At 35.5% G+C, this 14428-nt stretch overlaps 1 protein-coding gene across 1 annotated transcript in view; it reads left to right on the top strand.

Moving 5' to 3' along the window:
• Positions 1-14428, top strand: part of LOC148953580 (methylmalonic aciduria type A protein, mitochondrial-like) — a 310721-nt gene that overhangs the window by 54691 nt on the left and 241602 nt on the right. Inside the window, exon 4 of the mRNA XM_089087742.1 lies at positions 2177-2347. Coding sequence (XP_088943868.1) covers positions 2177-2347 — 171 coding nt within the window. The remainder of the gene's footprint in view (positions 1-2176; positions 2348-14428) is intronic.

The following is a 14428-nucleotide window of genomic DNA, read 5'->3' as shown; positions in this document are numbered from 1 at the left end:
GGGTACATTTTGCATGCAGCATTTAAATCGATGGATTGGTTATCTCAGAGTAATAATGAAAGTAGACTGACTGTTTAATTTATAATTATATTCATTCTTGAAATGTTTGATCTTTTATGTAATTAGGCACAATATGTTTAAAATATATTTTGTTTTCAAAACAGCGCAGATGGTCTTTTGAAGGCTGAGGGCCGTTAGTCTTACATCTGTTTGTGGTAATTCTGTCCGTTTTGAGTTTTGGCTTAATTTTTCTTTTCAATTTCTGTTCACTTTGCTTTCCATTTATTCGTTGGGAGTGAATTCTGTTCATTTAATTTTCAGTTATTATTTGACTTTATTTCTGCTCGTCTGGTTTAATGTAGCTCTACTGTTCTTCGAAAAAATTCTTTATGGAAAAGATTATTTATGTTAATATCTGTTCGTTTTTAATTGACGTTGTTTTTCATCGGTTAAAAGAAGGGAAATTTGTAAAGTTTTTGTGTGTTTTTATTCTTAAAAGTTGGGATGCTATTCATATTCTGGACACATTGTCGCGACAAAGTCTAACATAGTCTAGGGAAAGTAGTGGCGGCTTTAGCCTCTTCTATTTAGTCATACTTACAGTAAGTATTAAGTATTATTATACAAGTGTTGCAGTAAATAAGTAACTTTTTGGAAACTACACCCTCTACTTTATTTTAATAAAGATAAAATTATAAAAATTACAAATTGATTTAAATACATTCTAAGACCACACTGGCTATACATGACGTATGAAATAAAGAGAAGAAAGGGTATAAAAATATAAATCAAATCAAATAGGTGAGAAAAACAAGGATTTTGTCAGCCAGTAGCAAAATATGAAGACGAAAAACAAGCAAATATTTCGACAACGACCTCCGCCAAGTTCTCCTCAGTGCTCATAAAAAACAAAAACAAAATCTAACCTTTTGAAGTGAACTCATACAAGAAGAGAAAAGGTACCTTTTCAAGAGAGAAAGGTTCTTATTCTGTATTCAAATGGCTTCACAGGAAGACTAAAGAAGTTAAAACTCTTGAGGATTATCAAGTTATTGAAAAGTGTTCCCTTGAATACCGACCTGAATCTTGGGCATATACTGACAAACACATAGACGATGGCTGGGTCTGGGGTGAGAGAATAGTAACTATCAATATACTTGGGGATTCGTATCCAACATTTACAAAATATGAAGGTAGTCATGATAAATATAATTTGAAATATGTCGATTTCAAGAGTAAACACAGTGTTGTCAATAACATTGCGATTAAGCTTACAATGCCTGTGAATTCCTTGATGGTTTTATATGGTGAAGCTAGGTATGTATGGAAACATGCTGTGACTCGAAGTGACATAAACAACCTTTCACCTATTTGATTTTATTTATTTTTCATTTATCATATCCTTTCTTTTCTTTGTTTCATACTACAAAATGATTATAAATGTAGGATTATTTATTGGGAATTTTCATCCTGGGCGAGTGCCCCCTCAACCCCCTCCTCTAAAGCCCCCTGTGGGGAAAGGGGTGGGAAAAGGTGGCATATTTGATCCTGGGTCTCCAAAAAGGATTTGGGTGTTTAGGCTAAAATTTCAGGAAATGTTGATATCGGTGTCGAACAAAGTCAAAACGCACCGATTTGTGCCACGGTTGTCAAATGGGTGTATCAGCAATGTCTAAGGAACGCCTGAGGGTATGAAGTTGAAACTTTTGGAGTATGTTTAGGCGGGGGGGGGAATTACATGCTTTCTTAATCTGGAATTGTCTCATGGAAAACTCCTGGGGTTTAAATTCGCTTTGAAATAAATAATTTCCGTTTACATTATGCTTTCAGTTCAGGTTGTATAATCTGTTTTTATTGATGCAGGTAAGTTTGACATGGAGCTCTACGCAAATTTCCAAAAATAGAAAATGAAAAAAATGACTTTAAGAAATGGATACAAAGAACGTAATAAATATATATCTCCAACAAAATTCCAACATAACTAATAGAAGTCATTATCTCTTACTTTTTCATGTACCAACATAGATGGAGTGATTGTGAATACATAGAAGATTCAAGGCCAGCATGCTGGGGCGAAAGGGTTAAAGCTTTAGGGAATATAGCTAAAAAGTATTTTGAATATGTTTTATTATTCACTTTCGTGAAAGAAATCTTTTTTCGCTATTTTCTTCCCCAGGGTCGTTGTTAGCAGACAAAACAAGGATGCCACAGCTTTCTGTTGACCCAAACGCTTTTATTCGACCCTCGCCGAGTGGATGTCATGTTGGAGGGGTTACAAGATCAACAAATGAAGCTATTGTCATGTGTGAAGGGGCCGGATTCAACACAATCTTTATTGAAACTGTTGGTAAGAACATGTTTTGCTACCCGTGTCTTTCCCGTATTGGAATTCCGATTCTTCAATGTCTTTTTACCTTAATTCCTTCTTTCTTGAAAAGATACAAGATTTAACAAATAAAATTTCAATAGGGATACATTCTTTTATTAGACAGTGAAAACAGTTATAATTTCCCTGTATATTTCGATCACGTACACAGTGATTGTCGTCTGGTGATGACGATCACTGTGTATGTGATCGGAATATCCAGATATTTTATAACTGTTTTCACTGTCTAATAAAAGGATTTATCCCTATGGAGTTTTTATTTGTTCGTCATAGAAAGGCGGTAAGGTGTTCGAAAATAAATAGAAGATTTATCGTTAAGTACTACAACAGAAACCGAATATTTTCGGTTTTCCGTAAGATGGATCAACCTACGGTTTTCATTGTACCCGATACTATAGGTTTATCTGATGTTTTTCTGATAGTGACTCATTAGACTTTAAGAGTTTTCGAATAGTTCTTATATATGGATTGCATTTGCAGAGGATTATTTATTATATAAGAGGTTGAAGATGAATTTGATGAGGCATAAACTTGTCGTATTTGTTGGAATTTATGTTTGTTTCAAGTTGTCTACATTGTATGTTTTAATTTTTCTTGGTTTTGAGGATTATTTCTTCATTCATTTTAAGTTCTGTTCGTTTTATGTTTGCCATGTTTTAGCGCTAATTTCTGCACTTTTTTAAGGATTCAATCTCTCGTTTAAGTTTTATTGAGGATATTCATTTGTCTCTCGTTAAAAAATAACTGATATTTTTTTATATTGTGAATTGACTTAACCTACCAATTGAAGTCAGAATATTTATGTACCTCTATTGCAGGTAATTAAAATTTTTCTCTTTAAGCCTTGAAAGAAACTTGGTCCTTCTTCACTTCTTCCCCTTCGAAATCTTCTTCTTTTCGATATCCTACAACGCTATACAGATGTCACATTCGCTCTTTGGTTAGTTCGCTCTTTTCGATATCCTACAACGCTATACAGATGTCACATTCACTCTTTGGTTAGTTCGCTCTTTTCGGTATCCTACAACGCTATACAGATGTCACATTCGCTCTTTGGGCAATCGGTTTTTTTTTTATTTAAGCCAGTTGTTTACAAACTTTTTCGAGTTATGGCAAGCTCCCAAATTTGCCGAGGTCTAAGAATTCTAAAAGCTTCCGATCTCAGTTTCTAACAAGCGAAGTAGCCATCAATTTGATGTGGAAGCATAAACTTTTTATTAGTTTGTGGTTTACACGTCAAAGAAGAGTTACACAATTTGCGACATTAGAGAGTTAGCGTTGTTTCAGTTGAACAACAATGAAGCGAACTCGAACTTATGCGATTTGTGTGGCTCGTAAGCTAAGTTTTGACAGAAGATTGTAAAATTTGTCAAGCAACAGCGCCCATGCCAACAACTTCTCTATGTGTTTTCTGAATGGTAAAGCTTATCGAAAGCAAACATTTTCTAAAATTTACTTAGAATGAAAAAAGACTAAAAAAGAATACCAATGGTCCTTATCTACCTTTTTTTCATCAGCCGGCGTGAACTCCGGCTGCTGAAATGAAATTTGGCTCGTGTCGCCACCTATCATTAAGCGAAGTGCCAGCATAATGCGATCCAAGCTAATCGTTCAGCTGTACTGTTTTAGTAGCCGGGCAACACGCGAAAGTGAAGTTCGGTTAATGCTAATGAAATAAAAGTATGGTAAAAATATAAAAGTTCATGAGCAAAATTAGGCTATATATTTGCACATTAAGGGGGTGGGGTGAGAGTAAAGCAGAGCATATATTAAACACGTAACCTAACCTAACTTAGGTACCTTTTTTTGCCCCTTCAACCCCAAACAAATAAATTTAAATATTGTAAACCCCTGTGCAATGCTCGGCATAGAAATTCTTCATTGAAAAACCCTGCTTGACTATTTTTTTTTTTATCATGTTCGCTATACAATAATTCGCGTGTTGCCCGGCTACTAAAACAGCACCGGTTCAGCGAATCCTGTTTCTGTGAAACTAACTTTTTTGGATCTTTTATTGGAATAATTTAAAAACTTTTTCCACGGAATAAGTACCTACTTCAAAGTAAAGTTAAGAGCTACATTAAACCAAAGATGAGCAGAAATAAAGTTGAATAATTTTCCAAACGTACAACTACCATAAATCATCATCTATAAATACATTTAACCCAAAACTAGCAGAAATTACAATAAATAACCAAGCCGACCTAAAAACGAGCAGAAACTAAGAGGAGTATGGCTGAAGCCCCCCCCCTTCCTTCTAAGGTCGAGAGAGAGAGAGAGAGAGAGAGAGAGAGAGAGAGAGAGAGAGAAAGAGGAGAGAGAGAGAGAGAGAGAAAGAGATAGAGAGAGAGAGAGAAAGAAAGAGAGGGAGAGAGAGAGAGAGAGAGAGAGAGAGAGAGAGAGAGAGAGAGAGAGAGAGAGAGAGAGAGAGAAGAAAGAAAGAAAAAAGAGAGAGAGAGAGATAGAGAGAGAGAGAGATGTATATATTGATTTTCACTCCTGAAAGTTTTAATAATATTTGATTTAAGAAAACGAGAAAAAAAAAATTAAAAAAAGTAAACGTTTAAAATATATTTTGTTTTCAGTAAAGTGGAAACTATGTTCTGGTCTTTAGAAGGCACGGAGGCATCAGCCCTACCCCTCTTATTTTATGCTCGTTTTGAGTTTGACTCGGTAATTTATTGTAATTTCTGCTCGTTTGGGTTAATATGTTGATGGGTATTTATGGTAGTTTTACTTTTATAGTAGTTACTACCTTAGTAGTAGCTATATTAGTTTGCGGCTGCTATCTTAGTAGTAGCTGCAATACAAGCAGCAGTTGGAGTGGTTGGAAATTTAGTAGTAGAAGAAGTCATAGTAGTATTAATAGTATCGTGCACTTACTACCTTTTGGTCAATTGATATCCCCCTTAAGCGTTTCCTGAAAATTCCAACTTAATACCATAAGTCATTTTTGAGATACACCCTTTTGACATGCTGCATGCACATAGTGTGCTTTGATTTAGTTCTACTTCCTCCTCAATATTCTCTTAAATTTTCACCTTCATATCCTTAGCTATTGTACTACTAGTATCCTAATATTAGTAGTACTAGTAATGTTTTATTAGCAGTAGTAGTAACAGTAGTAGCATTAGTATTAGTAACAGTAGTAGTTTGCACATATTGTCTTTTTAGTCAGATGAACATCCCCCTCGTGAAGCCCTAGAAGTTTCAGCTTGATACGCTAAGCCGCTCCCAAGATATTGCTGATACGCCCTATTGACAATCTTTATGCCCATAGTGTGTTTTGTTCCAGTTCCAGTTTCCCCTTGGTATTTCCTCAAATTGTCACCTCAATATCATCAGCCCTAGTCAGGGGCGGATCCAGGATTCTTTTTGGGGGGGGGGGCGCAAAATAGGTTGATCCGATAAACATGCGTTACGAGCAAGTTTAATTAAAGCAATCTTGCGTTAATTAAGTAAAATACACTACCTTAGACTACGTTAGGGGGGAGCGCCCCCTCGCCCCCTGGATCCGCCACTGACCCTAGTTGTAGTCGCTGCAGTTGCAGTAGTTGTAGTAGCTGTAGTAGGAGTAGTAGTAGTAGTAGCAGTAGCGTGCAAATATTGCCTTTTTGTTCAAGTGATACTAACCCTCGTAAATCCCTGAAAGTTTCAACTCAGTTGCCCCCAGTCATTCCTGAGTTACGGCGTTCTGACAACCTATATGCACGTAACGTGTTTTGATTTAGTTCAAGACTCCCCTCAACATTCTCTGGAAGCTTCCACTGAATACCTTTTGCCATTTCTTAAACCAAAGATCGAACATGGCCCACCTTCCCAATATTAAATACTATATGTAAATATTTGGCAAATTGCATAACTCACTGCTCTTCCCCCGATGGGTGTGGGGGGCTGACACCCCAAGAGACATAGTTAGTGGACCTTTCAACTATGCTGAATTAATCGGCTATCTCAAAATTTTGATTGGATGTATTCGCGGATTTAAGGGTGTGGGAGGGGGGCTTCTTCACCTCCAATTACTTTAAACTCTTAAATAGTTTTACTAGAACTTGTTATTTCGAATGGAATGAGCTCCTCTCGAAGTTTCTACGACAACTCCTTCTATATGAAGTGCATGGGTGAAAAAAGAAAAAGAAATACGTTGTGCCCGCCTCGCTGTTTACTTAGGCAGCGCTATTGCGCTTAAACCAGTTTTATAAACGGATCTTTTTTGTTCCACTGATAATTCTGAATCTTGTTTCAATAATGTGGTTTGTCAGTGGAAAGCGTCTATGTAGGTTATTCCACTGGGTAGCTGAAGCTAGGTTTTGGCGGAAGCCGTGCTTCACTTTGACTATTGGATTTGACTGTACTCGAAAAGAAATGTTCGTTCTAATTTGATTTCGGACTAAGTTGAAACTTAAGTTTCTCCGGTTTTTCTATTCAGCGAAATCGTGATTATAATAAAAAGCTTTCTGTTTGGGCACTGGAAAAAAGGTTATATGAATATCCTTTTTTGAACAAGCATCGAAAGGACTATTTGTACTTGATTTGACTTCAACTTTCAATAAAGTTAAAAAATTCGTTTGGTACGTTATTTAGCGGTTAATTGAAAAAAGTTAACAATGTGCAGGTTGTTCCTTTGGGCAGGTGAAGCTAGGTCTTGATAGGAGGCGAATTTCGTTTCGACTCCCGGTTTTCTCAGTGTATAAAAAAAGAAATTAATAAAATTAAAAAGTTATGGACTCATGTTTTGTTTTGGACCCAATTTAAAAACTCTTTTTTCCGGCCGACAAAATTGTGCTTAAAATAGAACAGCTCTTTGTTTACACATTTTTAAGAAGTTCGTTAGGCACATCGCTTTGCGAACTGAACAAATAAAATTGGTAATTACTCTTATCAATTTCGTTTGGGACCTGAAGGGGAAAACTCTTTCTTTCTGCCGGCAAAATTGTGCTTAAAATAGAACAGCTCCTTGTTTATGCATTCGTAAGAAGTTCGTTAGGCACATCGCTTTGCGAATTGAACAAATAAAATTGGGTAATTTCAGCTAGGTTTTGACAGGAGTCTTATTTCGCTTCGACTGTCGAATTTTACGATGATCGCTGTAGAAATTACTCTTATCAATTCAGTTTGGGAACTGAGCTGAAAAACTTTCTTCTAGACGGTAAAATTATGTTTAAAAATAGATAAAGGATTTTCGTTTATTTATTAGTAAAAATGTACCATCACTATCCAGGCATTAAAAGGACTCTTAATCCTTTTTTTAGAAACATCTTAGCTTTGTTAACGTTATGGAATTGGTCAAGCCCTGTAGACGATTTACGGACTTAATTATAAATCTAGCTTCGTTGGGTAGGGGCTATTTCAACATACAGTATAGAAGATATTCAGAACAAACAATTTTCAGCCTTTTTGTTTTGCTGAAATATCCTTTTAGAAAAAGAAAAACGAATGTAATTACGAACACACTTTCCTCAAACTTTTTATGGCTTTAATAAATTTTTTGTCACATTGTCACAAACTCATGCTAAGCTTCTCAATTGGTTGCAAAAGATTTCAAAGAAAAGTTAAAAAGTCCATCGTTGGCTTATGGCTGTGGCTTGTTGGCTTATTAACTCTGGCTGTCTGCTTGACGGTTTCATTTTCTTTGGGTGATAAAATCACCCAAATTTAAGCAAGAATCAGCTTTCCTGCAAATTTTGCAGGAAGGTAGACGTGTTCCAAATTTTTAAAAACATAATTAGACAACAATTTTCTATCGAGTTGTTAGTAGTACTAGTAGTTTCTATCTGTATTGTTTGAGAACTAATCTGGACCACTGGCCCTGTGGTGTTAACTTTGAGAATTTCTGTTTATAAATATCAAAGAACAGCAAATGTTCCGTCATTTTGGTTGACTGACACATCCATATCACAGGAAAGGAAAAGTAAACATAATTAAAAGCATACTTTCTTGAAGTTTTTGATGGTTGTCATAAACTCGTGTCAAACTTTTAATTGGTTGCAAACAAAATAATGATGCGAAGTTTCTTTGGAAACTTGAGCTATAAATTCTTATTTCGTAGATGGTCTTAGATTTCATTCTAAAGTGTTATTCCAGACAAAGAAATCCGTAATTTTTTCTCGTAAGAAGATTGTTGCTGTTTAGCAACCTTACCAGGTGACGTAACTGTGTTAATTCCGCTAGGTATGTCTGATTGAAATGCGCAATACTTTCCAGAAAAGTCAGAGAAAATCTTGCCTTTGAAGGACTAGCTTAAAATATTACTATTAGTACGTTTCTACCAGTACAAAAACGAAGCTTTCGTTTATTTTAAACATAATTTTTCCGGCCGAAGAAGCGAATTTTTCAATTCTGGTCTGAAATTGAACTGAACCGAATATATTTTTAACGGCCGGCTGCAGAACTTAAATATTTTTAAATCTTTGCTTTAGGTGGCCAAGTGAAGAGTGAAGCATAGTAATAAAAAGTAATAAAAAGTTTAAAATTGAGTTAAAGAAACTGTTTAGTGAGAAAAATTACCATTTGTAGGTAATTCAGGAATCGTAATTATCATTTTGATTAATTTTAAAAGTGAAATGTTACTTTGAAAACAAATTTACAGGAATTTTGATAAGAAACCTGATACTCCTCGACAATAGGATCAGATTGAAATGAAATATACATAATTGGAATCGTAATTGTCGAATTCTTTCTACTGGAGAATTACAGACCCCACCTTGAACTACAAGGAAAATCACTTTTTTGCAATGGTAGCACATCAGAGCTACATGGACACACATCAATGGGTAGCATTGACGTGCCTGCCTTTTTTTCTTGTGCTGTTTTTCTTCTCCCCGTTCCGGTGTGGCACTGGAACTTTTTAGAGAGGTGAGTTAGGGCTCATTTGAAAGTTAATTTTTATATTATTTTGATTTTTGTAAATTTGATTGATTGCACCATCACGAAGCGCCATATGGGACCCAAAAATTTGCAATTTGGGTGCCATCTCTGAAGTGGAAAGGCTGGGAATAATAAAAAGAGCACCATCATTATCTCCTTGGTCGTACAGCTGAGGTTTGTAATCTTCCCTTTATATTCGCCCTCCCATCCTCCTTAATATTTTTCACAAATCGTCTGCTGAGTACCACAGCGAGGACATGACTAGGCTGATTCTACGCTAGGTTAGTGTTTTCAACTCAATAAAAATTTAATGGAGGAGGATGTATTTTTAATATCTAGAGTGGGGCAGATTTGTTGTGTTCACTTTTATTTTTTCAACGAAAATACGAAAAAGGGCATTTTCAAATGAAAATATTTTCATTCATGGAGGGCCGCAGCTACTTCCTCCTCCCCCCAAACAAAATGAATTGACACCATTGGAACTAGCAGGAAGGAACCTTCTAGAGTTGGAACCTTCTAGAGTTGGAACCTTCTAGGAACCTTCTAGAGTTGATCAATTCAAAGCTTTTGATGATTTTAGCCTGCTCTTTACTTGAAACTTTGTTTCTGCATAGATACCTAATGCTATTTGCATATTTATGTTTGAGATCTTTTTCTAAGATTTGCACAATTAAAGTGTTTGAACTAAAAACCAAAAATTTTTCATAAAAATCGCCTTTAGTAGCAGTTTTAAGCACTTTGAACACTTTTCTCTAGCACTTTCAGGGAATATTGAGGGTAAATTATGAATAGAGCATTTCTGCAATATCCCAAGAATGACTAAGGTGGTTAAGCAAAATTTTCAGCAAATGTAGAGGGAAATTTTAGGCTGAATCAAAATGCACTATAAGTATTCAGATTGTCCAGATGGCGTATTTGTAATATCAATGCTTAGTATAACAATGCTTAGAGCATTAGGTTGAAACTTAAGGAAATGTTAACGGGTATGCTGAATTGAGTCAAAACACACTATATGCATTAGGTCGTCAAAAGGGCACATATGTAATGTCTCAGGAACGGCTAAGGTACTAAGTTGAAACCTTTAGGGAATGTCGAAGTAGATTATGAAGTAAAGCAAACGATACTATTCGCATTAAGGTTGGGAAAAAGGTATATCTCAAATACCTCAGGCACAGCGGACGGTATAAATGAACAGCTTAAGGGGCCATCTGCAAATCTTTGGGATCAAGTAGATTTTAAATCTTGACTTGGGGGAACAACGTTAGCTTTAAATCGGGCCTAAGATTTTTCTTGAGTTGTGTATATTCTTTGTTCTATTTACGCAGCTCTACTCCTACTGACAACAGAAGTAATATATGAAAGTAGTAACGCAGCTACGAAAGTAATAAGTCTAAGTTAGGATATTCTAATTTTTCATAGCGTAACTCAAATTTGTATTTCTTCTTCATCTTGCCCTTGAGTGCCCTTGTCTTTTCTTTGCTGGGGTACCTACAACTTATATTAAATCATGGCGATAGTCCTACATAATCACTTCAGTCCTTTAAAAAAAATTCTGACATGGTAACCACCTTGGTATTCCACAAGTATTCGCATCAGACCATCTTTATAAATTTTAGATTTAGTCCTTGCCAGAGTAATGATAGGTACTCCTCGTAGCCTTGGCTTTACTTTTTATCTACATAAGAAGACGTTATGGCGGGGTTGTTTGTCGAATATCTTTGTCTAACCATCACTTGGTACACTACCAGCCGTAGTAATTCCCAAGAAACTATTTTTAAACTATTTCCATAAGAATTTCAGTTTTCTTTGAAAAAAAGTGTTTGCCAAAAACTATCGGCCTGTCATTGTTATTGGGTTCTTAATAGATCTTTCAAAATATAAGTCATTTTAATTTGGTTTGGCTCAAATGTCTGACAGCAGGAGTAAAGGTAGGCAGAAAAAAAAAACCGCTCTTGATACTTTGTATCCAGTTGTGAGTCCTTTCTGAACTATCATCAGTGTCGAAGCGTACAGTTGTTTCATTATTACCTGATTTTAATGACAATTTTAGATCACATTTTAATGACAATTTTAGATCACACATTTTAGATCAGAGCTACTTTTATCTAACTACATTGTCATCAGCTACATGAATGTTTGCCTCCTTGTAAATTTCTCAGTCAAATAAATATCAGCATATGGATATTAAACTGACAGTGCACATTCACTTGTATATTTTTTTTCAGTAAAGTGCAAATCATGTTCTGGCCTTTAGAAGGCATAGGGGTTTTGAGCCCTACTCATGTTAATTTCTGCTCGTTTTGAGTTTGACTCGGTTATTTATTGTAATTTAAAAAACTAAACAACCAAAGCCAACTATATTTTAAAAGGATATAAACCTTTTTAAACTTTTTGTGGCCATATGTTTTTAGCTTAATTTTGATGATTTTTCACCCATATTATTTTCTTCACTTTTTAAATTTGGCGGCTGCTTCTGCCAAAAATTGCAGAATTTAATATGGAAGTATTTTCAATGCATACTTTCTATCCTTTCTGAACTATCATCAGTGTTTCTAGGCTTTCTGCTACGAAATATGACTTTTTTTGTCATACAACCTTTGAGAAGCCATTAAATTTGTCAACCATTAAGCTTAAAAATCAAAGACTATATTCGGTACTTATGTACCGAAATCTTGGGTAACATAAGTATTGATATAATTGTCATGTTATATATATTAATATTAATATTATGGTACTTGCGCCATAAAATCTTGGGTCATGGTTTTGATTTAAAGTAGAGAGGATTAAGGATTCTCTCATAGAGGTTTTTGATAATCCAAAACCTAAACATGAGTTCACATTTTTCATGATTTAGAATAGGTACACCAGAATTGCGGCCCATTTGAATGAAGATGAGAGCTGGATGCAAGTCATATTCCACGTGAACATGTGTTTTTGTGCAGGATTTGTTCAATGAAAGTATATTTTTTGCTTCCATCCTCCCCTCATCCATCTCTTGTTCAACTCTGCTTTGAGACCAAAATAGAGCTGGGTGGAGAAATGAGCCTTTCTGTTGAACCAATGATTGTTGTCACGAGGATAAGAAGTGAACATGAATTCACCTGCCATCATCGCGAGAATGGGCCCAGAGGTAGGTTTTTGGTCACGTTGGTGACTTTGAAATGAAACCCCTAGATATTAAATTTAATTTTTCTGTATAGTTCGTATAACAATGATAGCTTCAGAGATGGATCAATTTTTTCCCTGTTTAGTAAATATCTTCTTTTGTACGGGAAACATATTTAGCCCTGACTCTCCTATCCCAAATCAATATACATTTCTGTGTTTTTATTGCATCTTCCCAAGCACTCTGCTAATGTAATTAAAAGCGTTGTCCGCAATAAGTCTGTTCATGTTTTCCTATTGTGGAGACTGTCATCTCTTTTTTTTTCATGCAATATGTTTTGATATGTGGTTACAAGCATCTAAATTCTACTTTAATTGTGTCGCCGCTGTCATGCCTACAATTCGCATCTCCTATTTTCGCACTTCCTAGGTAATTGTAAAAGATTATTGCTAATCTCTTCTCAAAATAAGAATTAACTGGGCAAAGTAGATCAAGAGAATCAACATGCGATTAAACATAATTATCTTGTCTATATTTCATTTGAGAACAGTTTATTTTATGTTTTTTCTTGGCATTTTCAGGGTCCGGTAGAAAAGTTATGAGACTGGCCGTATTCAAAGCGATCTGACAACCCTGCGCGGTTTTCCTTGAGACAGTACGTTTATCAGGACCCTTTCGTAGCTCAGTTCAAGTTTGTAACTCTGTACTCCGTCAGTTAACTACGCGGTTTGTGAGACTGCGATTAGTGAACTTTTGTTTTCGTTGTGCGTCGGGGAATATCTCAGTAGTAACTGAAAATCTAAAAAAAGAATTTTGATCAATAGATACATAAAAAAAATTGACTTTTTATATACGAGATTCATTAGATTTAGTATTACCCATCGAATGTTACGAGTCTAGGAAAATTTGCCTGATTTTTTTAAAAAAGGGGGAAAATGCCCCCAAAAAGTCTAGGAATTTTACTGAAAATTGTACCATAAGATTTGGCGTACCAGAGCATCCTACTGTAGACGTTTCAAGCTCCCATTTTCAAAAATGTGGAATTTGTTGGGTTTTTATTTGCCATAAGAAAGATCACGGAGGCGTGTTTATTTGTTGTTGTTTTTTTGTTTTTTTTGTTGTTTGTCCCAGGGGTGATCGTATCAAACCAATGGTCATAGATTATCGGGAGAGGGCTCATTTGAACCGATTTTAAAAATCTAGTGCCCTTTTGAAGTGGCCAAAATGATTGGCCGTCATTTTGGGACTTCAGAAACCATACCCAAGGCTGTGACATCCTGAAGACCATAATGGTTGAAGATTTACAGCGCTGCTACAAAGAGCGGTAACAACGTCTTCATCGGTATGTAGCTGCCCAAGGGAACTGTTTTGAAGGTGCTAACATTGATGTTTGAATTGGATAAAATTTTAAAAAAAAGAGTCAGTCTAATTACTTTTCTACCGCACCTCGTATTTCAAAAACATACAAATTTCAGATACGATCCTTAGGCGTGACAGTGACGACGTTGCAACGTTTCTATTAATACTCTTAGAATGGTTCAGGCTCAAAGATCATAGTCCAGTATATTCTATGCCTTTCCAATTTCTCACTGGTCTTATATGATAGGAGAAGATGAGAGTATCGTTACGATCCTGCTGTTCTAAAGTTTTAATGCACGTTGTAAACTTGTGCCAAACTTTTTAATTAAGAAAATTTTTAAAAAGTTAAAAAAAACTTTTAATAAGAAAAATAAAGGTGCGGAGTTTTATTGAGTTTTATCGGAATTTGCTTTTAAATTGCCCCTCTAGACAAAGGAATCCTTCAGTACTCTTTTGTTTAAGAATCGATGCAAAGTCTTCTTTTTTCTTTCCTTATTCCATTTGCTATTGATTTCTTCATCTTAGTCAGCAGGGCTGTCACTCCTTGGTATTTCCACCGACATCTTGAGATTTCAGTCCTGAGCTTGAGATATTGAAAAATGTATATATATATATTAAACAATGCTTTCAAAAAGTATATGAAGTGTGTAGATCATGGGCGCCCATAAGCTGAATTCCAGTTGTGGGGCAAACCATGTCTAATTGGCACT

This window comes from Artemia sp. Qi Xiang Cuo, chromosome 4, assembly GCF_049724085.1.
Source record: "Artemia sp. Qi Xiang Cuo chromosome 4, ASM4972408v1, whole genome shotgun sequence".
Classification (NCBI taxonomy): Eukaryota; Metazoa; Arthropoda; class Branchiopoda; order Anostraca; family Artemiidae; genus Artemia; species Artemia sp. Qi Xiang Cuo.
Note: the sequence above shows the minus strand (reverse complement) of the source record. Positions and strands in the feature narration are given on the sequence as shown.